Consider the following 26,769-nt stretch of genomic DNA (forward strand, 5'->3'; position numbering starts at 1 on the left):
TAGGACTTCAACACATTTTTTGGAGCACATAATTCGACCCATATCACCTCCGCAACACCACCCCCCCCAAATATTCCACTGCTGGTTGAATGGAACCCTCATTATACAGGCCCCTCGTATCTAGCTCCATTTGCTCACCAGCTGGTATGGTGACCCAGAATTGCCTGGGCTAGGCAAGGCTGGACCCCATGACTCCCATCACAGATGGCCCAAGGAGCTGGCACAGGATCTCCTCCATGAGGCTCTGGAAGATGAGGGAAGGCCAGACTGTGTAAACTGGGGATGGGAGGAAGGGGCACCGCTGGAGGACGTGGAACACATTCACGAACCACTGGTGCTTTGTAACGTCAACTGTAGCAGCAAGGGTGTTAGAGAAACCACTGTGGTGGTTACAGTAGATAGGAAGCTAGATAGGAAACGGCTGCAGGCAGGGAGGGGAGAGGGCCAGGGTTTGGGGAAACTGTGGTAGGGATGGAGAGCAGGAGGCAGGAGAGCTCGGACATCGGGGAACAGAGTGGCTGGCACTGGAGAGAGGCCCGAAGGGAAAGGATCAGCCCCCCATGGGGAAACACGGTGAGTGTGAGATGGCAAAGGTTGGCAGATACTTAACTCCAGAGCTCGGGAGAGAGGCAGGAGCTGGAAACGAGTTTTCAGAGTCATGAGCGGACTAGGTCCCCCTGGGAGAGAGACAGTTGGGGGAGAGAAGGGAGAATAGGGAGGTCGAGGGGAGCCCAAGAGGCGGGGGTGGGGTGGGGTGGGGGTGGGGGTGGGGAGAGAACCAGGAGGGAAATGTGCTCCTGGGGCTGAGAAGGTGTGAGAAAGTCAACGGCCCCAACTCTGGCACAGGCCGAGGGGGGGCTGTTCCTCAACACAAGCAAATTGTGACGAACCAACGAGCTGGTTGCGCTCCAGTCAGAAGGAAACTGCGAACACGCCTCTCTCATCTTTTAACTGTTTATTGTATAATATAAAACTACAAAAGTAAGACTGCTCATTTCCATGTACATTTAATCTGTCCAATTGTTTAGATTACAGCCCAAACCTACACGTGAATACAGCTATCTGGGTTCCGATGTAACGTCTGTAATATTGCATAGAAAAGGCACAGCTCTCAGGTCTGTGGGGGAAAGGTTACACCTCCTTTTTGACAAAAGCCTTCCTCAAAAACCATGCACCAAACATGTCACTATGTACATCTTTTCCAAAAGCTTGTTTGCTTGTATGGACTGCACTTCTCTTCCAAACTTGGTATCCCCAAAAGACATCCAACATTTTTATTGGCTTTGTCTGCAATAGCATTTGATCCTGGCTAATTTTCAAGAACCATTTAGACTCACCCTTAAGAAGCACTGAGAACAATTGTACACAAGCAGGACGCACACACCTCGCTGCCTTCGGCAGTCGCAGGAAGTTAACCATTTGCAGCCAGAACAAGTTAAATATGCTCTTTTCAATATTCTCAGAAAATGGAGAAAGGTCCAATTTGTAACAGCAAGGTTTTGAAACTAAGACAATTCATATAGCGGGTAACAATCGCTGCACAAAGTAGAGTCTTTTTTTTTTTTTTTTTTTACATCTGTCATTTAAGAAGGCTGCCCTGCAGTATTCATAATTCATTGTTTACCACAAAGGTGCTGATAAATTTAAGCTTTAAAAACGATCTGTAAGATGATACTTTGGCTCTTTGGAGCTTATGTATTCAAGAAATTTTCCTTGATTGACCTCAGGGCAGTTGGGATATTCCACGGGGATATGGCAATAAAAGCTCAATTGATAAAGACACTCGAGGTGCAGTGGAGGCTCTGGCCAGTTCCCACCCTTTGGTGTGAACGAGGGTGTCGGTGTGATTGCCCCTTCTGTCAGGAAGAGAAAGTGTTACTAAAAAAAGTTTTAAAAATATCAACCCTTTGATGCTTGATTTTCTTAAAAATTTGGAGGTATTGAAACATTCCTCATCCATACCTTTTGCATATTTCAAATAGACCTAGATGAGAGAAGAGGAGAAAACTGAATGTGGGCTGAGCATACACGATGAGAAGACCCAGGGGTCTGGCTCGGACCCCCTCTGAATACAGATTGACATTCCTACAAGAGAATACATTCCTACCATACATTCTGCACATGTTACGATCCAGATGTTGTTAGAGCTCCACAGTAAAATAAATATATTTACATGGAAAAAAAAAAAAGGAATAAATAACTTATGAAAAAAAAATCACTTCAAATTCAAAGCTCTTATTATTCTGCTCTCATCTTGTCACTTCATTGCACATCACTGTCAATAATTTTCCTCTCCCAGCCCCACCCGGCACGTCTTTCCCGTAAAAGCACCTCCAACCGCCTGCCTGACTCTGAATGCCACGCGATGTCCTTTAGAAAGGGGGGAAGGCGCTGCTGCCCCGTGGCATCTGGAAGCACATCCCACACTCAAGACGGGGACTTGGAGATCACACCCAGGCCCGCGTGCTTCCCCGCTGGGACACCGCCTTGTGAAAATAAGACTAAGATAACTTGAACACTCGACGGTTTTGTTCTTTTAGAAACGGGCCACCGATTTCCCATGTCTTCCTCAGCAGACCTCCAATGTCAAGCCTTTGTGGCAAGGGTGTCCAGAGTTAAAAAGCATTTGCCCGCTGTTGTTGGGGGTTTTCTGTTTTGGTTTTGAAGCCCAGCCTTACAAATATGAGAGAGTCAGAGAACCATGTTTGGGCAACACTTTGCTGTGCTTATTTGAACTGTTGCCCAACATATGGGATTTGTTTAAACACACGATTTGCTAATCCAGCCAAAGTACAGTTGTTGTAAGTTACTGTAAATCAGTTTTTAACAATGGCAAATCAACCGCCTTCCCCTGTTATTGTTCAGAATAATCAACACTATTGTGTCTGTATACGTGTGTGTATGTGTGCGGCATGTGGCGAGCCCGCCGGGTCCTCCCGTTATCGAAAGCGTGGCGTCTGGGCTGACTTGTTCTCCACAGGAAAAGGAAGCTCTTAAAATGGACAGGCACAGTGACACCGGAAGCGTCTACAACAACCCTCACCTTAACTCTATGGTCCCCGGTCCTATCAAAGGAGATGACGCGTCTGCAGCAGTAAGAGGTGTCCAGGCAGAGGTTGCTCGTAGGAGAACAAGTGCAATTTGATCTGTTTCTCACTGCTCTACTGAGTTGACCATTAGCCTTTAAAAACACATTCAAGTGGGGGAAAAGTAAATTCGAATACAGAAAAGTTTAATCATAGCATACAGAAATCGTTTGCTTAGACGAGCAGTTCCTTCATCACAAATGTGTTTGCTTTGCCATGTGCATTATAAAAATAAAACTATCTATGGCTTGTTTAAAGTGCCATTTCATAAAGCTGTCTTTTTTTAATTGGCCAGAAGGACTCAATTTTTATCCATGGCAAGAAGTGAGCAGAACTGGTGACTGAATATTGACAAATGACCAACAACAAAGACAACAACAACAACACAAATCCCATAATTTAAAAATTCTTAAATAAATATAAAAGTTATTCCTAAAGAAGCCATCTGCATTTCAACAATATAGGTTGTAACCAGCTAAAGTACCATTGGAAGAAAGAAAAAAACTGAAACGAAAAGGCCATCAACAATTTCGGCAACAAGCATGATACACTGCAAGTGTTTTAAAATTAAATGTACACCACTAGGAATAAAGAGCGACTTCTCAAGTGTTCCGGGTGGGGGCGGGGGAGGGGGTGGCAGGGAGGCAAGGGGAAGGAGGAGAAACATGCATAGAAAGTCCTGTCTGTGTTATTTGGGTAAAACAGCCTTGTAAAAGTGTAGTTAAAGCAGTTGATTCAAGGAAGCGACCAGATTGGAAGCTGTGACACAATGGTACCAACTCCAGGTTCTAGAGCCACGGCTGTTACAAGACAGCATCCCCAGGCTGGGCAGAGGTGAGCGGAGCTCGCTGTGGTGATCATGAAGATGACATTTTCAGCACTTAGCAACACAGGGAACAAAAGCTCTAGGGAAGGGAAGCTGGAAAAGACAACTGAGCAACACGGTGGATGCCTTCTGGGGGTAGTTTCTTCCTTACGAGCCCTAAGCATCTGCAATAGGGTTTCGTTCCACAAAGAGGTTGGTTAATTTTCAGAAAATTTTGTTCTCATGTAAAATTCCAGGTCATCGTAAAAATTACGCCAAAAGGGAAAGATCTGGGGTTTTGTTTAAAAAAATAAAAACAATTAAAATCACAAACTTGGCATAAATACAGTGAGTATTCGGTAGGCTTCCCCTCAAGAGAGGGAGCTAAAGAGAACCATCACTTCAACCCCCCAGCTCCGTGGCCATCTCCCGCCAACTGCTTAATGCAAGTTTGATGAGCAGACGCGGCTCTGGCTTTGGAAGTCACAGTGCTGGCGGGTGTTCATGCCAGGGGGTTGGTGCCTGTGAAATTTGGGTGTGATATTGCCTGGCCCTTTCTGAAAGCAGTGTGTGTGTGTGTGTGTGTGTGTGTGTGTGTGTGTGTTTGCATTTGGGGACATCAACTGCGGATTAATTTGACCCAATTTTCTCTTTGCACCAAACACATATAAAACATTACAACTCTATAAAAGTACAAGTGCAACTTGTACATCTGAAGTTTGCAGGAACTATGTGAGCAAATCCTATCAAAATAGCTATCTCATATGTATAAACAGCATTTGTTTTTAGAAAAACAATATCATAAACTGCAGAATCTGTACAAAAATATAAAATAAATTTGGGCAGCAGTTTCTAAACAGCCATGTAAATGCAACACTTAGGAGGAGTAGTTAATGCCTCTAAAAAGGCTGAATTGCCAAGTCAACCTATACAGGGCGAAAATGCCAGAAAAGGTACTGAGATTATCTAAATAATATATATATATATTTTCTCTTTTTACCTCTTGCAATAAAACTTATAGAAAAAATAGACAAATATGCACATGCAATTTACAGCTTTTCCAACTTATTCCTTGTGCTTCACTTGAACTGTTTATTTCTGTCATTCAGCATAGCCACATTGTCTTCAAAAGCATTCTTTCCTATTCCAGGGCAGTAGGTCTCCGAGGACCACTCAAAAAAAAAAAAAAGCATATTAAAAGTGGTCAGACGTGGATGAAGGCACTCCAACTCTGCTCAAAGCAAAAACTAGTGTGATCCTTTTGTAAAACGATCTTTTCCTCTGAAAAAGGCAAGCAAGGGTGCATGCACAGTGCGGAGAGCTGTGGGGTGCAGGGACACTCGCAGGGTCTGGGCGGCGCGGGCGCCGGGCCGGGGCTCTTAGGACCCGACCAGCACCTCCATGATGTGGTCCAGCTCCGTGAGGTCCATTTTGAAAGGCTGACTCGGGGCGACCGGCTGACTGCTGTAAGGGGCCAGAGTCTTGAGGAGGTCGTCGGCCGACACCGGGGCCATCTTCGAGGCCGGCCCCGAGGCAGACGTGCAGGGGTCGAAGTCGTACATGGACGTGTCGATGTCGGCAAACAGGATGTCGTCCAGGGTCAAGTCTGTGAGAAACCCCGTGGACGTCGTGATTTCGAAGTTCCCGGGCAGAGAGTCCATCAGCTTCGGGTCTTCGGGTTTCGGGCCGCCCGGCGCGCCGGAGCCCCCTCGGGAGCTGTCGGGCGCTGCGGCTGTGGCCCCGGGGGAGGTAGACGTGGGACAGAGCTCCTCGATCTCGTCCAGGGCGGAGGAGAAGCTGTCCTTCTCCGGCGGGGGCGCTGGGGCCGACAGTCTGGCGGCAGCCGCGGGCGGCGCGGCCGGGGAAGTGCAAAACGTGTCGTCGGCGTCGTCCTCGAGCAGCGAGGCGGGCGTGAGGCAGGCGTCCAGCGGCGTAGTGCTCCCGAGGTCGCAGGCGTGCGCGGGCGGGGGCGCGGGGGCGCTGAGGGCGGGCGGCGCCGCCTCCCGGTAGCTGTCGCTGAGCGAGTCGGGCGGGGGAGAGGCGGTGGCGGCGGCGGCGGCGGCAGCGGCGGCGGCGGAGGCGAACACCGGCCTCAGGCTGCCTTCCTGTTTGAGCTCCTCCTGGATCCGCCGCAACATGTTGTTGATCAGAACGGTCTTTTGCAAGCTGGGCTCGGTGAGGGGCCTGTGGTTATAGAGTTTCATAAGGGAAATGTTGAAGATAGTCTGGCGCTGTAAGGTGTAAGACACCTTGGATGGCCCATCGGAGGGAGACAGGATTTTGCCTTCCAGCCCATCTTCATGCTCGTCAAACTTCCGTTTTTCTCCTTTACCCAACATATATCTGCGAAGGAGAAAGGAAGGAAATGGAATCAATGACATGAAAACTAACTTCGACCCTGAAAAAGACGCTGATTCGGAGGTCGGGCCTGGGACTCCGGTTCCTTGCCCAAGGTTACGTAGAAGAGTCGGATTAACTGGGGAGAAGATCTTTCGGAATACGAGAGTATTGGGAAATCTACCTTTGTATGCTGGTGGAGCAATTTTTATCACTAGGTAGTCTGGTGAATGTATTTCTTGAGAAATGTGTACGACACAGACAAGTTAAACGTTACCATGGAAACCATGATTTTGACTTTCTCCACTCGTGCGCTTGCGTTCGCTTGCCTAACATTACCATGCAGGTTCAATTTCCCTCCCCTAAACAGATTTATTTTTAAAGCCCAAGAAAACACTTACAATGCTAGGACCTAACAGATAAAGGTGTCACAGATTACATCTCGAACACATCTTGAACGATTAAAAGAACCAAGCTGGAGAAGGGGGGGGGGGGGAGGGATGTACAATTTTGGTAGAACCTTGTGTGCTTTCAAAATGCCTTTTCCTTCCTCATTATGCATAGAGACTCTCTGCCTGTTTGGTGACATGTGGTGAAGCACTTGGGCTGTGTTAAACGACCACAGCGATGGAGCCTCCACTGCTTTTCAGCCTAGAATAAAGTGGAGGAATGCGGTTTTCCCAGTCCAAGTTCCTTGGCTCACTCTGATTGCATGCATACAGTTACGTCTGAATGCAACTGGGACGAGTTTAAAAGTACTTTGTTCTGATTATAAGCATTGCTGTTTGAGGACGTGAGACACTTCATAACAAAATACCTACTGTGATTCCAGAGATACGTACGTATTTCAAAAAACCCCAACCACCTGACATCTCAGACCTTGAGCATCTGGGAATGGCTTGGCTCTGAACTGCTGCCCCGCCTCACCTGAGGCTCACAGCCTAGGCCGGCTCCTCGCCTGCCCCCGCCTTAGTGAAGAACCCCCTCAGCTAGCTGCGTCTTCTGGAGAGGGGTCCTTCCTTTAGAAACTTCTACCATCTAAATAGAACGATTCCAAGTCCCCTGGCCTTTGCCTCACAGACCTCACTTTCGAACCATTTAATCAAGAAAGTTGTTCTCATGCCATCCAGACCAGAAGACGTGGTTCCAACTAAGCCAGGCCGGGGCTTGCTCGCTCACCCTCTCTACAGCACCTACCCACAGGCGAGTGTTAATCCTCTCGTCTGTGCCACTCACTCTTTGATATCTTCACATACAAGTACTTTGTACTTCGCCAATGTTTTCTTCTAAAAGTGACCTGCCTTTTACTGGATTGCTTCAGTGGATTTTGATGGAGCCTCATTCAGTCCTTTAGATTTACTCGTTCTGCATCTATGCTGTCTTGGGCACTCTGCCCAAGAGTCCCATCTGGGAGTCCCACAGATGAATAAAGCCTGGTCTTCAAGGGGCTGAGTATCATCTCCTACACCTCATTATCATTTTGAATTGAGTCTCCTCCTAAGGGAATAAGGCTAACCATAACAAAACTGCACAGATCTTCCTTGCAACACTTTGTTAAGGAAGGCCACGCTGCCCCCCCCCCCCCGCCCCCAAGATGGACAAACAACATGCAGGGGGTCACAGAGCCTGGTACACAAGTTCCACTGGGAGTGACTGCCTTCACATGCCTCGGTCTCTGGGACTGAAAGATGGCCACGACCCGTCAATGTCAGAATCAGCCTGAGAACTTGTTAATGTTCATAAAGAATATACAGTTACTTATATGAAACGCCTTCCTTCATAAACATGAAGAAAATGGATGTCAATCACAAGGACCAAAGACCAGCCCACAATGTTCTCTGAGGGAAGGCAGATGTGACTTCTGTATCTAATACTCCCCATGACAAAAACCTTTCCTACTGTTCAGTACTAAAAAGTCTCATTTGTATATATACTTTGCATAGAACATTTCCTATCTAAAGTACCTGTGCTACTTAAATGTGAGTGTGCATCAGAGAGGTGATTTCACTTCACATTACAGGACACTTTCCCCTTTAGGCCTTAGAAGTGTTACTGGATGGCTGTGTTTTGTGACAGTTACACTATTATATCTCCTTAAAATTTAAGCATTTAAATATTCATTTCTAGAAAAATTCCATTTTTGCCAAAGAGCTCACTGAATGCATTTAATTCTCATATAAAGCTGTTAGATGGTCTATGTTGTAGGTTATAATGTAATCTCACCCAATACATGTGAATCTGTGTGAGAATACACAAATTCATACAAATACACTCTAAATGTGTGTTTCCCAAAGTGTGGTCTGTAGAAGGTGCCGGTCTGTGAACTGTTACTGGCCCACGATGAGTTACACAGAGATACTGTATTATTTAGAAACGTTTACAGCAAATTTACAGAGTAATTGTATGTCTGTAAATCTAATTTCTAAAATGAGGCTTCTCCTTTGTTTTTGTGTATATATATATATATATATATTTTTTTTTTTTTTTTTTTTTTTTTTTTTGGAGAGAGAGAGAAGGAGAGCGAGCTTGAGTGGGGGAGAGCAGCAGAAGGGCAGAAAGAGAGAGGGAAAGAGAGAATCTTAAGCAGACTCTACATGCAGCACAGAGCCCGTTGTGAGGTTTGATCTCACAATCATGAGATGATGACCTGAGCTGAAAACAAGAGTCAGACACTTAACTGAGTGAGCCGCCCAGGCTCAGTACTTTAATTCCATTTCTCTAGTAAGTATTTTTATGTTTTACTAGAGTAAAGGAAAGAACAAGCAAGATGGTCCTTCATCACAAAAAGTTTGAGAAGCACTGTCCCAAAAATGTAAACCAAATAAATAACTAGAAAAAAAATTAGTAACCTCACTGCCACTTGGAATTTTCTGGGGGAGAGGTAACAGGTAAGACATCCTTTTCTTTTAGTCATCATTATAGGACTGTCTTTTTAAAGAGTTGTTGCCAGGTTAACAATAGGACTTTTTCAATAACTTTCTCAATAAGGATTATTTCTCTAGAAATAAACACTGGATCTGTGAAACTCGAATGTTTACCAAGCATGCAGCACCACAGGCATTTAGAGGAATTCCCACAGCTGAAGGAGATCGGTGGAGATGTTTTCAAAGAGATTTCAATGTGAGAAGCACTTAATTTCCAATTAGAATGAGCCAGCTGGTCATAGCTGTGTGATAATCCTAATGCTTCAGGGGCAGCCTGATAAGACGTTGTAATGCTGGAAGGGGAAGGAGGAGGACCCTTGTAAGCAAAATTTGTGGGCAGGATAGACAAATGGAAGCTTGGATGCTTTTCAGATGTGTAAATAACCCATGATACAGTATGTCTCAAAGCAGGTTTGCCTTCATTTCTCTATAGCATTTTATGAGGCAAAACTGGCTGCACACACCCAAGTGAGATTGCAAAACACACACAATCCCCATCTGTAATCCTGATTCTATCTAAATCTTGCTAGAAAGGATAAAATGCAACATAATAGAATGGAGTCCGCATCTTCACTTAGAAAACTTTAACTCTTAAAACCATGTTTTTAATTTTTTTATTTCTAAGAGCTAAAGTTTCTGCAGAGTTTGCTTAACACATTGTTTGAGTCAAGTCCTCCCACTGACCACGTTCAGAAGAGGCCTCCAACTCCTACAGGAGGGAGGTTTTGAGAACTCTCACTCTCAGTGCGGTGTTAACGACCACCTCCGGGAGCAGGGCACAGTTCAAAGAAGGAAAGACAAGCCACTCAAGAACCTGAGGGCAAAAAGCCAAATGGTGTCTCTGGGCCTGGGGCTCAGGCTGGCCAAAGCCAGGGTCAGCAGCTCCCGAGAAGCCTCGCTCCCCAGGCTAGCTAAGAAAACAACAATAGCTCTTTAAGCACGCTATTGGCGAAGCACGTGACCTTTTAAAAGGCCTCACTGGGCTGCAGCTTGAAGACCAAGCAGTAGCTGGGGCTCATTAAGGGCTTCAAGGTAACACTTGAGAAGGGGGTGTTCTGCTGTTCCTGCCTGAAAGGCCCCGGCTGTGGAACAGGGACACCTACACCGGGACAGAAAGGAGGGGCTTGTGACAAGTGTGGCTTCTAGGCCATCCAGAGACCTGACACCCCTCTTTGTCTCCTCCCTTGGCTTGTGAAGACTTAAGCCCAACACACATGTCTTTTACCCAGTTTTGCAGCCAAAGATCCAAAAAGGGACCCTGAACCTCAGGGCTGGTTAGAGATCTCCGGATGCAGGAGGGAGGTGGTTGTTTCCTCCCTTTTCTGCCCCTCCAAGGAGCCTAAAGCCAACCATACCCACTCTTCTCTTGCATATTCGGTGGTTTCTGATACAAGGTTCCCGATAAAACACCCCCTTCCCAATAAACTTGCTAGAAACAAACTCCTAGCATCCTCATTTTTCTTAACATAAACTTTAACAAGTGTTAACTACAGCAAATTAAGTTTTAAAAATAAAGAACAAAACTCATGGGTAGCAATATAAATGAAAACCTCTCTTCCGGAGTTTTCCAAGAAATTTAATACTGAATACAACTCTATGGACCCAACTTGGCTCTCAGTGGCACGGCTTTCATCAGAAGGGACCCTGCCCTCAAAAGCTACAATCTGCTTGGGCAGATGATCAAAAGTAACACGGGGTCACTAAGACATTCCATAGGACCAGAAACACAGGGGCTGATATTACCTGACTACCTGGGGGTGTGCAATTTCAGATTCTGAGTGACACCCATAGCAACGCATCAGAGAGGTTATTATAGGCTGGAGTGATTAGGGAAGACTTCTGGAGACAGGATTTGAGATTTGTATTAAGATGGGATGGTCTCTTAATGCCTATTTCCTACTCCAGACGATAAGCCCCATGAGGGCATAGACGGTGTTTCATTCACCTCTGTATCCGGAGGACAGGGCAGTCCTCGCCACACACAAGATGCCCCACAGTTGCTGACTGAATGAATAGTAAATGCAATGAATGAGAAAAGACTGCGGAACAGCCAGGGAACTAACTGTAAGACAGTGATGTGTGTGTCTTTGTCCCTGAGAGGGAGGATCTGAGAAAGAGGAGAACTGAACAGACCTCAGAGGTGAGAGCTGTACAGGGCGGGATGTGGGTCAGGAAACTTGGTGGGACTGAGACACATGGGGTGGGCAGGGAAGGCTTAGCTCAGAAAGCCGTCTAGTGAATGCCCGTCATACTTCTCCAACTTGGGCGAGTATCCCACTCACCTGGAGGGCTTGTTAACACAGAACGCTGATCCCCCTACCCCCAGGATTCTCATTCAGCAGGTCTAGTGTGGAGCCGGGGAATCTGCATTTCCGGGTTTCCAGGTTATGCTGGTCTGGGGACCCTAACTTCCTCTTTTCCGCATCCAGCCATTTCATGTGTAGGCCTGTGGATATTTTAATCCAATTTTACTCCCAATAGGGAGTCTAAAGGTCTTCCCTATTTGTGTCTAAGCAAGTAAGGAAAAAAGGAAATGAACAGCGTTTTTGCGATGGCAACTGACAACTGACATTAAAAAAAAAAAAACAGACTATATGCAGAATTAAGGTGCCTTCGATTCAATTTTAATGGTAAAGCCCAGCTTCTCAGACTGATATATCACATCCCACTGGCTAGCAGGACCCAGATTCTTCTTGCCTGATCTTAGAGTGCATGGCAGTGAGGCCTTAAGCCCAGCATCCAAAGAAGGAACCGAAATAGTACCTATGTGTTAAAAGCCTAACATTTCATAGCTTTTATATTTTTAAGGCATTAAAGAAACAAAATGTAAACTTAAAAAACAATCAGAAAGTTCTCTTTACTCAATGTTTTTCAACTTTTTAAAAGCGATGTCTTTAAAATGAACAAATGAACACTCCCCTTTAATGCTATTTGAACTGTCAAAAATAAATGTTCTATTTAAATTAAGAATATTAAGAAGAATTAAGAATAAATTAAGAATATTAAGTCTACTTTTGCAAACTACCACTTCTGTCGTCCTCCCCCCCCCCCCCCCCCCCACCTTACTTTAACCTGCAGGGTCTCCAGAGCCCTCTGTGGCCTCCCACAGACAGGCCCACCAAGGGCAGTGATGCCCCTGTGGGTAGCATCCCTGCTGGGGGCCCTGGGGGCCTGAATGGGAAGCCTCCTCAGCCCACCATGGGGGCTGCCTTTCTGACTACGTACTGGTGAAAAAAGGATGAAAATCATTACTTAAAAATACCTCCACGCCCAACTAGGTCATACACTGTGTCCATTTTTAAGAGCCTGTTCTGATTTCCTTTTGTACTAGTAAATAAAAACTAGAAGTCCAGTGTTATCCCATTCAGGAGCGTAGCAGGCCTCACCATTAAGTGACACATTGTTTTAAAAGGCAAGTAACAAGGCAGAACTAAGCTGTGGTATCTGCGGTCAGGAAAGGGTAGTTCCTTAGTGGGTCATGGCTTCTGGGGAGTCTGGTCACTGGCCTGCACACTTAGGATCTATGCATGTTTCTGTATGCATGCTAGACTCTACTAAAAATATATTTAAATTTATTCTTTATTTTTTTAATGTTTATTTATTTTTGAGACAGAGAGAGAGAGAGAGAGAGAGAGAGAGAGAGCGAGCAGGGGAGGGGCAGAGAGAGAGGGAGACACAGAATCCAAAGCAGCCTCCAGGCTCTGAGCTGTCAGCACGGAGCCTGATGCGGGGCTCGAACTCACGGACTGTGAGATCATGACCTGAGCGAAGTCGGATGCTTAACTGTGCCATCCAGGCGCCCCATAATAAAAATATTTTTAAAAAATACTCGTTAGTAGCTCTCAAGGAAAAGGCTCCCAATTCAAAGGGGAGCTTTAGGAAGCCACCTCCCTAATCTCTGCGACTACATCTTCCTATGTGACTGCTGGTCGCTGAAGGGTACAGAAGTACCAGTGCTGACACTAAAACTCCTAAAAGTGAAAAAACACTTACAGTGATGCCAACAATTCAGAGCAATGGTTTGTCCTCATGGATCAATCTCCCTTGAAGAGGGGAAAAAAAAAAAAAAAGCTAAGAGAAGATGTGTGACAAGTGTCTTCAAAGAGCCTAGCAGGGGTGATTTCCTCATAGGACATCCTGTGCCACCAAAACCCACAGCCCTTTAAGTGGAAACACACATTCTTCCAGTTTCTTATGGGGGTAGCAGCAAGGGCCCCTGGCAAAATTGTGTGTGTGTGTGAGACTTCCAAGACCCAAAGAGAGGCCGGCCAGAGAAATGGTTCTGAGACAGCCTCTGCAACACGGGATGGTCTCACTTCCCTTCTCGAGTCTACTTGCCTTAAGGTGCATTCTGGATCCTGTTTTTGAGGCGGTCCAAACAGAGAGCCTCTGGTCCTAAGAAAGGACTCCTCCCACCAGCCCCAGGGCAGAACTCTGAGAAATGGTGCTTCCACTGTCAAGAATGTCACACAGCAACTCCCAGGCAGGAAGGAAAAGCCTGATCCAACTTCAGTGGGGGGAAGCCACATTTGCTTAGACAACTTGCTACACTGTTAAAATATTACACCTTAAAAAACACACGGGACTCAGAAATCTGATAACGTCGGCGCTTTTAACACCCTCCCTGGCGCAAGTTAACAACAAAACACACCCGGAGAACACAAAGGCCACCCTGAAATGGACATAGTAGGTGGCGGTGCTGGCGAAACAGCTCACAGAAACAGGCCCAGTCCTCCAAGGGCTCCCTACCCGCAGCTGTGCCACGCCACACGCTCCTCCTCGCAGTGACCACGGATCCCCTAGCGTGGGGGTGGGGGTGGGGGTGAGATCCGCTGAAGCTCCAGGAGGGTGCAGAAAGTGGGGGGTGGAAACCGCCCTCCCCAAGGCCGCCTTTCAGACCCCAAAGTGACAGCCTCTGGCCTCGGGGAATGGCGGAAACACAGGGGCAAAATTCCAACGGGGAGAAAGCCTCCCTGCTTATTTACAGGCAGGGTAAGGACTCCCCGAAGACAGGGGAGAGTGTTACTAACACAAGCCCTGAAGCTGCCTGCACCGGGAAAGCTTTTTTCGCAACAAAACAAAAAAAAACAACCGAAGCTCATCCAGGACGAGGTCCCCGCAGTAACATCCATGCTAATTGGTAAGTAAGACAAAGCCTTCCCTAACAAATCAGCAATGTAATTATGAAGCCAGTCACTGGAGGAAGCCAGTTCGGCGCGCTCGGGCGCTATTCTGAAGCTGTAACCCGACACCACTGTTTGCCGCGGCGCCGCCTCCCGGCTCGGCCCGCTGCGCAGGGGGCTCCGGGCCCGCAGGGCTCTGCACCGGCTGTTTGCTAGGCGTCAGACACTGCATTTCCACGGAGACCCGGGGAACAGTCCTCTCTGCTTTCTTGACACAGCCTTAAAGCCTGGAGACAAAACCGAAATTCGGCCAGGAAGTCAACCCCTAACTAAAGTAACAAAACAAAACAAACCCAAAAAACTTGGACTGTTTGGGAATGTCTTCTAATGTCCACATTTAAGAACCTCTAGCCGCCTCTCTCGTGATTTTTGCATACTTCTATTAAATTGAAGACTGCTTCAGACACTGTCGGTTTGTCAAATATAATCTTTTCTCTCGGAAGAAGAAAAGGCAAAATTTAAATGTTGACAACTAACTGCAGTTAGTAAGCAAAACAGACTGAAATTCTGGGAGAGAATGTTTTAAGTAAATATGTCTTTGGAATATAGTATGGCCTTGTTAATAAACATCTGGAAAGAAAAATAGGCTTTTTCGAATGTTACTGTTAAGTGGTATAAAACGTTTCTAATATCCTGTCTTATTGGTTCCTCCACCGGCTGGGAATTTTAGGTTTTAAAGCTAAATCTTATGAAGCTAGGGACATCAGTCACCTTCTTCCAAAGACAGTGGAAATGCTAGCAGTTATTTTATTTTACCGAAGGATTCTGGCCAAAAGCACCCCACCCTTGAAGTAAAAGACTGAGCAGAAATATACGGTTTCTGAACTTAAGTTTAACAACAACATACTCAATATTTGCTTCAAAATCCTCGAGAGAAAACCTGGACACGGAGCTGAAACAAAATTGACAAAATGTTGACAACTATTGAAACTGGGTAATACGTACAAGGGGATGCATGACACTCTTACTTTTGCGTGTTTGGAATTTTCCGTAATAAAAAGTTAAACACACACACACACACACAACATGTCAATACGTATGTTTGAAATTCTACAAACTAAAAAAATCAAATAAGCACAATAAATTATTTACACCCTCAGCGAGAACTATTCTATTAACTTGAGAGGTTAGTTTACACAGAAGGCGGCTATTAATGCTCCGTGTAAACTAAGTACGCCAGCCCAGTACAGGTCAACTCCTTTCAAACTCTGAAAGACAGCACATCACACTCAGCCACAAGGGGGTGCAGGAGAGCAACAAGGCACGCCTGAATTCTGATTATTCACTGCAATTCTACCTATAGACTTCTCAAAGTATACACATTTCAGAGATTGTTCCCAAATTGCAGTCTACACAGGACACTGCTAAGTGAGCCAAGAGGCTTGCCAAGGCCAAACTAAATTACATTATGCTATGGTTCAGACTGAATAATAAACTATATGTAGAAAAAGGCTGTTGCCTGTGTATGTGACACTGATGTTTCAAAAACCATGGTTAAAATCCCTGGAGGATTTCTGAAGTGAGAACACACACAACAACAACAAACATACAAACCCAAGTATAAGATGAGAACTTGGAGAAGCCAACAGTTCAAATTTTCCAGTGGAGGTCCTATAACCACAGTGGACTCCCAACCACACGAGTTAGTCTCAATGGTAGCATTAAGAATTTTACTAGTATTGAAAAGCCTTCAATAATCTTATTGCTTCTTAAGAACTGGAAATTACTTCCATACTGAACAGATATGGCTTCGGGCAGTTATTTGGGAAAACTTCAAAAAGGATATTGGGGGGGGCGCCTGGGTGGCTCAGTCGGTTAAGCGTCCGACTTCAGCTCAGGTCACGATCTCACGGTCCATGAGTTCGAGCCCCGCGTTGGGCTCTGGGCTGATGATGGCTCAGAGCCTGGAGCCTGCTTCTGATTCTGTGTCTCCCTCTCTCTCTGACCCTCCCCCGTTCATACTCTGTCTCTCTCTGTCTCAAAAATAAATAAACGTTAAAAAATTTTTTAAAAAAAGGATATTGGGGAGGAGTCATTTAACTATAAAATGTAACAGAGTTAACCTTAGAGAGATAATGAAACCAGTTACTGTGTAACTACTTGATGAACTATTTTTCCACTCAATTACAAGTTGATGTTCTATGATGATGTATGTTCCATAATAATGTTCATAAGAAATTAACTACTATCACCAAACTTTCCATTTGAAACTTTGTAAATACAAACATTATTATTTTTTATAATAATTTATTATAATCATTTAAATTCTGATGGTAGTAATTCACGCTTATTTGGTGTCAGGATCATCTTTAGCATGCTGAATCTAAAGATTCATAATCAATTAAGGAAAAAAAATTGTTAGATTTGAATTTCTTTCCTTCTCTTAATGTGCCTGTAAAGTCTAGCCAGCCTTGCCCCACCCCCATTCCCGTACATAATGAAAATATTTTTTTCTCCTGTATTTATAATTGCTTGGATGGGATTCTGGTTTCAACCCTCCTATAGCACCTTTTCCCCAAAGATACCTTGTTTTTCCCCCTCACACTAGAGACCTTTAATAAACAATGTCAGGGGGAATAAAAGGCTTTGGGTAGAAACCAATGCCTTGCCAAAAGTAAGTGACAGGTTTGCTTTTTGTTTTTTTGTTCTGTTTTTTGTTTGTTTTTTTTTTTTTTTAAAGAGGGCCATCAGATATATAAAACAGTCACACTGAAACAGGCAAATGTACTTTGTTCAAATAAATCTGTGCAAAATAAAATTGCATCTTTAGTTAAAACAAAAGGTTGCCTTCCACGTTTTGTTAGCCAACTAGTTACCACTGGATGAAATGAATAAAAACTAAGTATGCTACATCAGGAAGTGTTTTTATGGAAGTGTTTCTTAAACATTATGGGGCGTTTTTAATCTTCTTTGCGTTCAAATTCAGAATACTTTACTGTATACTATAGTGTATACTATACTGTATTCTGTATTACTGTGAAAAATCACTTTAAAGAAGACATTATAAAACATTACACACAAATATTGAACATATTTCATCTTTTAACTTCCACGTGCAGTCTAGTTATTATTATTATTTTTTTTTAATTTACTTACTGAGTCAAACTAAACATTGTACTGTATGGTCCAAATCTGGATTCCTTCAAAAAAATCTCTACAACATGACATAAGAAGATAAAAACTGAAGGTATAGGATAATAGAAATAGACTTAAGAGACATGTAAAAGGGAGGGAACTATTTTGCTGTGTAAATCACAGTCCCATATAAGCCACATCCATACTCAGAATGTTTTAGTTACTCCTAAGAATTGGGCAGGCTAGTGATAAGGTCTTACAAAGACAATTTAAACTTTATATAGTATACTTGAGAAATTCACAAAGTAGAGAAAGAAAATGAGGACACAAACTAGACTCAAGAGCTGTGAATGATACTTTATAAATATGGCAGCCATTCATTTTTACAAATAATACTTTGGGGCCACTTTGAGATGAAATGTGTTTCTTTCTGAAGACTTCTACGTATTGATAATTAATGACCCATGGAACACAAAGTCACTTAGTCAAAGACAATAAAAATAATCAAAGTACCACACTGAATATGATAAATATTTATTTTCTAAGGAACTGACCTCTTAACACTTCAATGGTCTCCAATGATCCCTAAGGAGAGCGGGCCTCCAGTCTACCACACTTGCGACCCCTGACATTCCAGTCCTCCTGCCTATCTTCAGGGGTTTCAGAAGCAAGAAGGCAGGTGCCACTTGAGGAATCCACATTTTGAATTTAGAAACCAGCTACCATCAGGCAGCTAACAATCATCATCAGGTCAAATCTACTTTATTTTACATTCCCGGATTCGGTAAAAAATGCTTTGAAGAAAGCAGCCTGTTTTAAAAACTATTCAGAAAGGACCACCACCAGGTTCAAGACAAGCAGAAAGGCAGCACAAAAATTTCTTGTTCAGCTGCAGACCACAAAACTCAAATTCCTCTGCTGGATGGCTTCTCCAACCGCGGGGAAGACACGGAGGTACACACGCACATGGAGATTCCCTCCTCAAAGAAGGAGAGAAATCTGGAAAGCAAGTCTGTATCAGGTATTATAAAAATGGGATAACCACTCAGGGAGGCTCGGTTTAAAACAGGTGCCGCCTCATTATCTCCTTAGCGTGGCTAGAATTTTATGCAAACCTGTTCTGGTGTAGAGATGACCTTGGGACTTTCAGATTCCCTGAGTTGAACTCAGGCAGCACTTCTAAACACCAGGGTGGGGTACTCCAGCAGCCCTGCTCGAAGCCCCAGGAGCCCCGGCGTGGCAGGGAGTGATAAGCAGCCAGGAGAGGAGAGCAAGGAGCTAAAGGTTGATGTGCAGCAAGTGGCGTATCCATCCGAACGTAATTTGAATGTAATCGTCTAACCACGGCATATCCAAGCGGTTCTTTTCACTTTCTGTTCAGCAGATTCACACAGCCCACTGTAAACATGAGTGTGTGTGTGTGTGTGTGTGTGTGTGTGTGTGTGTGTATACATGAAATGCCCTTAAGAGCCAGAATCCCTTCCCCTTCACTATTCTACGTGAAACCCCCTAGAAGCACAAAAACGCTTGGTTCAGCATCGTCTCCTCAGTTAACCGCCTATGAGAATTGTTAAAGCAGAAACCTTGGAACTACTTAATAACTCTGCAAAGTTACAGGCTTTTTGCAGAGAGACAAAAAGATAGTAATTCAGACACGAATTCGTTTTAAGAACATAGGTTTGCTGCTACCTGGAGTCACTAGAGAAACAAAGCTGCCTTTGGGCACCTAAAACTAGTCAGACCTGCTGTAGCAGTTGCACAGTGGCTCCAGACCTGCCCTCCACTCTCCTCCCTCCAGCCCCCACCCCACGCATCCGCATAGCTCACTCCACTCCGGGCGGTGCCGGGCCGGGCACACTCACCCCTCGTCCTGCCGTCCCTGCTCATGGCCAGGGCCAGCGCTCCACACACAGCGTGCCAGTGTAAGGAGAGGCCACACAGGCCAGCAGGAGCTGACTCCGGTCTGAGCTGAGAGCAGCCCTGGGCATGGCATACAGCTTACGTGGTCCTGGGTTTCTAAAATAGATAAATCAAATTGTGGTTGTTTGTGTCAGTGAATCCTGGCAGGTATTTCTAATTAAGTTCAGATGAGGGACAGAAGACCTTGAGAGGAGACAAATGAGGCTTTCCAGCTTTTGGAGCCATCAGACCACAAAGGGAGCAGAATTTCCAAAAGGGAGTTTGCATGGTCTATATGAAGTGCTTAGTTTAAATGATAAGTATTTGTTTTGTTCTATTAAAAGTCATACGTTTTCAAAGATACTGTGAGTTTTTATTTTGAAATTTTTATTTGTATTTCAATGAAAATTTTTAGACAGCCAAGCATGTTTTGTCTCATGATCTTTGAGAAAAAAGAAAAAAAAAGAAAAAAGAAAAAAAAAAAAACCCACAAGGCATCTATTTATTACCCAGAATAGGAATGTCGTCTTATTGGCCTGACATATGCCATTCACAGATTCATACAAAGAATGAACTGCCACACAGTGCTCATGGAGAAAGACACTGCTCCACACAATGAGTGATGGGCGCTCCAGGGGACAGTTCTGTTCACAGGGTTTCCCAGCATCTGCACAGAGGGCAGAAGTTTGCTTTTCATACCAATTGCACTGGCCATTGGAGACAATAATTGTTTTAAAAGACACGCCAGCTTTGGTTAGTAGCTGTTTCCTTCAAGAATATTAAAACTAAGTTGAAAACCCACATACTTTTTAAGCAGGAGTCCCAGCTTATGGGTTTCTATCATTTGTTGAAGTAATACATAGTAGCAGCAGGTAGAAAATTATGACTTATGCATATGCAGTGGCCAAATCTTAGATTTTCATGTTCTGCTGGCCAGTATTAATTCATGGAAAGACCTATGAAGGTAGGTGTTACCTTTACCGCGAAGCCATTTTTCACTTAAAACTGGAAGCTTGCCCTCTGGGGTGCCTTTGGCATACGTGTGATCTTTGGACTCTGTAATCAGAGATACCTCTCTCTTTCTCTTTCTGTCCTTTGCCAAGAAACTACTGCAACCAGAACCATCTCCTATAGGATAGATCTTAACAGTAAATATGAAATTTCTGTAGCAACAAAGGTTTTAAAAAATTCTAAAAGTGAACTAAGGTTCACACTTCTCAATGCCATATTTCTCTCTACGTGTATTTAATCCACATAGAATATTGACAAAGTGGTCTTCATTTTTCTGACAGAAATTAAATATAAAATAAAACACCATGCTTTTACTATAGGTGTTAATGAGGAACCACAGCAAAAAACAAACTCAAAAAGTTTCTGTTGTAGCTTTTACCTTTCTTAGTTAATTAAAGTAAAATATCGAGGCACCTGGGTAGCTCAGTGGGTTAAGTGTCCGACTTTGGCTCGGGTCATGATCTTACGGTTCATGGGTCCAAGCCCCACATTGAGGCTTTGTGCTGACAGCTCAGAGCCTGAAACCTGCTTCAGATTCTGTCTCCCTCTCTCTCTGCCCCTCCCCCATTCACACACCTCACTCTCTCTCAAAAATAAACATTAAAAAAAATAAAGTGTAAAATATTTCGACGGAGGGTAACCTTGTAGTAAAACTTCATACTGATAATCTGTAGTATGCTACTTTGACAAAAAAAAAAAAAAAAAAAAAGACCACTGTATGCATTTGTCTGTATTTTTGACCTCCTCACACCTTTTTTTTATGTTTTGTGTATGTGTCTTTCTCAAGTAGTGTCGTACTTTTATTCTGCCATTAGAGTGTTATGTAAAATAGTGGATGCCAAAAGCTATCAGTTGCTATACAAATTTGAGTGAGTTTTAAAATATCAAGATTTTTATTATTTTCTATACTCATTATTGATAATTCAGTGCATGACAACTGGGTAAAATTCATATTTCACCTTCTCACTGAAAAAGCTTTCAAGGGGGACAATTCAGCAAACAGGAGTCTAAAGGATTTCAAAATCTCAATTAATATCCTTCTCTTAGTTCTTAAAGGGAAACAAACCTGAGCAGCTGTTACCTAAGAAGCTGTGACACTTGCCTGACAATAAAACTGTTCCTTAGGACATCTTGTTGTATACTTGGCTGGTATTATAAAATGTGAGTCCTCTCACCTACCCATTGTGATAAAGCAAGGAACACACGGAGTGTCAAAAAAGAAAAGAAAAAAAAAAAAAAGGCTCTCAAATCCATTTCCTAAGATTTCTCATCTGACAGCAACACAGTTATGTACGTTTCAGTTAGGAGAGGAAAAAAGTAAAAATTATTTTCAAGGATTCCAAACTTGAGGAACAACATAAATAACTTTACATTAGCATATAATCCCCTCTAAGTAAATCAATGAAGCTAAAGGAAAACTTTCTAACATTCATCTTTTTTTTTTCTTTCCACAAAGAAACGGATGAAATTTATAGGAAAGCAGAGATCCGTGAACAAGCTATTCCTGCTCATGCCAGAAGCTGGGTCTTCGGATGGGTATTTTCATCCTCGCAGCACACTCTAGCTCACTCAAATCAGAATAGACTGCTATAAAAAGTGGGAGCAATGGGAGGAGCTCTTGGAGTGAGCCGTGCCTTCTGGTTAGCTGAGCAACTATCCCCTTCACCCCCGTCAGCACAACAATGAAGAGACTCTCAGGTGGACTGCCCTCCAGGGGTTGAGTGGAGCCAAGAGCCCACTTCAATCTTGTCAGAGGCCAGTCCCTAATTACAGAACGCGACTTTGAACACTTAAGGCCTCGAGGATCCTATTGGCTACTACAACTTCTAGGTTCTTTACACACATTATGGCCATTTCTTAACAGATATTGGGAAATCAAAAAGCATATTTCATGAACAAAGCTTGAAAACATCTACTATCTTCCTTAAGACTGAGGCTGCCCAATTCGATTCAAATAAAAACTGCTATAGTCTGAGGCTGTATGTCTCACCCTGCTGATTTGCCCTTCCCTATTCAGTGCCTGTAAAAACTTACTTTCTGCCACCCCAAACATCCTGAAACTACCCGGTTTGAAAGCCAAAAGTTACTCTAAGACAAACTATACCTAATCTTTTTGTGAAATTTAGACTAAAGCCCAAACCCTACTCCCTTCTCAATCTATTACTACTACTTCTGCTAAAGGCAGGATGATTGACCACCAAGAATAAAAATAAGAACAATTTATGATTTTCTTTAGATGCAGTGGCCCTCGGACGGCACCCTCTGTCTTAATGGTACAAAGTCCAGGGCCAGGGCCAGCTGGCTCCCCGCAGCCCCCTCCCTTTCAGTCAGAGGCGGTTACCACCGAGATGACTTGTAGATTTCTAACTTAAAAGCCAGTGAGACGTTAAGTTGAATACACACACATATTCAAAATCAACTCACTTGTCACGGGCGAAAGCAGGGAAGAGAGGGAGGATTTCAAGCTAAAAACACAAGGGAAACTCACAGAAATACACTATAGCAAGTTGGATGCAGACCCGGTCACGGAACCCAAAAGTGAAGCAGCCTTCGCTCCAGCAAGCCGAACCTTAAAAAAAAAAAGTCTCGTACGTTCACAACAACACAACGGCCACAACACGCACACACATCCCAGCTGTAGAAGCGACAGCTCCAAGCTCCCTTCGCCCCACTGCTGGGCTCCGGTTAGCTCCCGACCCCTCCTGACCTGGGTCCGTGACTGCCCGTCCCCTGCCCTTCCCCCAGCAGATCTGCCCGGGTACGCCGGGGGGTCCCCGGCCCTCCGCCCGAGGGTCTAAGGGCGCGGGGCCGAGAAGCAGTGGGAAGGAACGCTTGTCCGGGTACCTGCTCCAGGCCAGGTCCCTCTCGCCGAGGCGCCCGCGACCCCCGCGGCCGCTCGGGCCCCTCCTCCGCCCTCCGGGCTCTCCCGGCCCTGGCCGGGTCCCAACGCTGCCCCCCACCCATCGCCGGGAGCCCGGCGCATCCGAGGATCCCCTCCAGCCTGGCGCCGGGAGAACTTACCACATGCAGCTCCACCTGGGAACTAACGCATCAGGAGGGGTTTCTGCCCACTCCTCAAGCTACTCTCTCTCCATGCGGAGTCCCCGCTCCGGGGGCCCGAGGGTGGCGCCGGGGAGCGGGCAGGAGACGAGACCGAAGCTAAGACTCCGCAGTCCTCTGCCGGCGCGCTCGGAGCATTATACAATGGTGGAGGAGGCGGCGGCGGCGGCGGCGGCGGCGGCAGGCAGGCAGCGGAGGAGGAAGCGGGAGGCGGGCGGAGGGGGCGCCCTGACCGAGGGAGCGGCAGCTCGTGCTCCAGCACTCGCCGTGCAGGAGTGACGTGCGGCCAGCGAGCCTCCCGCGAGCTCCGGGCCCCTGGCTCCGCAGGCCCCGCCCCTCTCCCGGCCCCGCCCCCCTCCCCCGGCGGTCCCGGGAGGCGAGATAAATGCCGAGCCGGGCCCCGGCCGCTGCAGGAGCAGGAAGGGGCAGGCAGAGCACGGGAGACGTCGGGTGGCAGCGCCGCCCACGGCTCCCTCCCCGGCCGGCGCGCCCTTTATTTTCTCTCAAGGAAAGGCTTAAAGAGAAGGCGAGACGAAAAGAGACACTCCGGCCAAGGGACCACAACTAACCACCAATAATCCCCTCACACTCCAGAAAATACTCATGCAAATGACCGAGCGGCTAGTGACAAAGGCGGCGGCGAGTGCAGCGCGCGCACAGCCCGCTGAGTCGCGCGACCGCAAATATGACAAGCATCTGAGCTATTCGGCAACTTGGGGCCGGTCAGCAGGGCGGGCAGGGTCCCGCGGGGGAGGGGGGGATAGGAGGTGAGGGGCAAAAATTCGACCCCGAGGCACGGCGTCCACGCTGCCTGCGCGGCTTTCGAGATAGGCGTCCCTGGAGGGCGGGGGGCGGCAGCGTCTGCAGCTGGGACACTCCCAGACGGCCAGGTCTCCGGACGCACGAGTGGCCTGCAGAGATGTCCGAATGGCAGGACGGGGGCTCCAGCTGGAGCCGGGGGCAGAAAATGCCCCTTGCGTGCGACAGTCTCGGCCCAACACCTCGAAATGGGTCACCAAGTCAACAGTACTTTCGGAGTAGGACGGAACCGACTTGCATCCTTCGTGGCCGGCTGCGCAGCGGTGCAGAGCCGGCAGCCGGCAGCCGGCCGCCCGCCGCCCGCGCTGGCAAAGCCCACGCAGGTAGAGAAGCCAGGCTTGGAGACGCAGCGGGGTCAGAGGCCCCCGGTCCTCCGCCCAGAAGTTTCATGTGGATAACCTTTTCCCTCTCCTTAGGAAAGCTCCTGCTTTGAACTACTTTCATTTAGCAGAGAAATTTGTACTAACTGGGAGAGCTGTGTGTGTGCCTAAGTGGTGCGAATTTAAAACACCAGGAAAAGAGCTCCCCCGGAAAATTAATGATTATTTTAAAAGTTAAATGCGCGTTCAGTGTAAAGATGTTACAAAAAGTAATTGAAGCATCTTAAAATTCTGGCTGCCACCCCAATCAGTATCATCTCAGATAGCTGGCGTTTAACGGTCCACTCTACTAGTTATATTTAAGAATAATAAAGCTTTAAGACCTAACATAAAGGTGATTATAAGTCGTTAACATCAAGACAAGTTTAGACCTATTCGAACTGTTCTGCAATGATTTGTTATCAATCAAATTAATGATCTTACTGAAATTAAACTTGGTTTAAACTGTTGGTAGAGGAGGCAGTGTTTCTTGTGTTATCTTTAAGGAGAATAAAAAAGGATTTTACTTGACCCTCAGTATAGTTAAAATCTTATAGATTTTTCTTTAAGTATAACCAATGCCAAAAGCTAATTATTTGTGGATGTCTTTAGAAAGTCTCATTATAATGGCGCTCCAAATGACACATCATGCAAGTACTGTGCGGGGCCCTCTGTAGGTCCTGCTCAGTCTGTGCCTGGGCCGCACAGCATTCAAACATTTTGCTGTGAAGCCAAGATATTTTTCATTTCCAGAGTTCTGCCTTTTAGAGACAACACTAACTTCTAACAGTTTCCCAACCACCCACTCCCTTATACTTTCAGCGCTCACTTTTAAGGAAAAGCCATTGAAACAGAAGCTGCAATAATCTCTTCCTGTGATATCTTTGTGGCAGAGGCCAAAGGCTCTGTTGAATTTAAAATGAATTTAAACCGTTTATCCATGAACTGAAGTTAGCAGCAAGTTAGACCTGCAGAATTTTTGTGACACTTGAATATTTATTCTAGCAAACGGGTTACCAAATGCAGTGTTCCTGTAAAAAGAACTAAGATCTAAGTGACAATTTTTGTGTCTCCAGACACAGAGGGGACCAGTGATTCTGCTAAGGCATGTAATTCAGGAAAGGTTTGCATTCTTAGGAGAGAAACTTGAGTTTTCAAGTGAAAAGGTTTTCGCCTTTCCACACCTTGGAAGGTAGTAACATCTTAACAGTGTGCACGTTATATAGTAGGAGTTCCACTTCCCCCACTTTTAGAGTCTGGTATCTTTTGTCAAAGCGTGAAGTGGCAGCTTCAACAGCTGCCGATGTGGTCAGACACAAGGTGGTTAACCACCCCTCCCCCAGCCCGAGCCCCCGCAAGCCAGCACAGCAATCCCTGCCTGGCCCTAGGAACCCAATTCCACCAAGATAAGGAAAGGCTCTCCCTGAGCTTTTGAAGTCAACTCCCTTCAGTATGCAACGGCACGCTTTTTAAAAAATCATTGCTTATTCCCAGCACATGAACAAGAAATGTTTAGTGAACATGTAAGTGTGGTTTTCACTCCCACTCTTTGGGACATTAACAAGCCCATTTAAAATAATCCTACCCTCAGGATTTAGAGTTTAGAGTTTCTCCTTCTCGCTCTCACATTTAAGAAATTAGGCCAGTCATCCGCATTTAACTATCAGGAACATATCTGTTTAGGGAGAAAACAAACATTGCTTTTGTAAGTACAGAACTGTAATGGTAAATTATAAAAATACTCACTGGTTTAGTTTCAGAAAGCTACTTCTCAACACGGCTTTGTAGTTCTGGCTACTAGTTCGCACTTCACTGCTTCTCTTTGAAAGTTTCTGTACCTTCACATCTTGCAAACTACTAGACGACTTCACTGACTGAAGGCCACTTTTAGCACTTAATTAGCATGCACCCAAGAAATGACACCAGGACAAGCTGGTTATATAAACTGAGAAACAAAGACTTTAAAACAGTTTTAAACTTTAATTTTTCTTTCTCCCTTATTACATTTTATCTTTCCGGTTCCACTTGAAATACTAGTAATAATCATCCACGTATACACCTTGAAACTATTGGTCTTCGGGAAAAAAAAGAAAATAAACATTTCAGTTATTGAAACATATTGTATGCAGCCAGCTAGGCTAAATAATCTCTTTATGGAAAATATAGACATTCTTCCCGAACCTGGACTTCTCATTCACTGACAACTGAAAA

General features: G+C 45.2%; 1 protein-coding gene across 3 annotated transcripts in view; it reads right to left on the reverse strand.

Moving 5' to 3' along the window:
• Positions 1 to 940: 940 nt before the first annotated feature.
• SERTAD2 (SERTA domain containing 2) overlaps positions 941 to 26,769 on the reverse strand; it is a 117,404-nt gene continuing 91,575 nt past the window's right edge. Inside the window, exons 1-3 of one of the 3 annotated variants that reach the window (XM_043603515.1) lie at positions 23,342 to 23,742; positions 22,809 to 22,889; positions 941 to 6,234 (exon numbers count right to left, since the gene is read on the reverse strand). In XM_043603515.1, coding sequence (XP_043459450.1) covers positions 5,271 to 6,230 — 960 coding nt within the window. In that variant the 5' untranslated portion in view covers positions 6,231 to 6,234; positions 22,809 to 22,889; positions 23,342 to 23,742 and the 3' untranslated portion in view covers positions 941 to 5,270. Of the gene's footprint in view, positions 6,235 to 22,808; positions 22,890 to 23,341; positions 23,743 to 26,769 lie in introns of those variants that run through there. The other 2 variants (XM_043603514.1, XM_043603513.1) reach the window with 2 other exon arrangements.

The sequence above is a fragment of the Prionailurus bengalensis genome, chromosome A3 (assembly GCF_016509475.1).
Source record: "Prionailurus bengalensis isolate Pbe53 chromosome A3, Fcat_Pben_1.1_paternal_pri, whole genome shotgun sequence".
Lineage (NCBI taxonomy): Eukaryota > Metazoa > Chordata > Mammalia > Carnivora > Felidae > Prionailurus > Prionailurus bengalensis.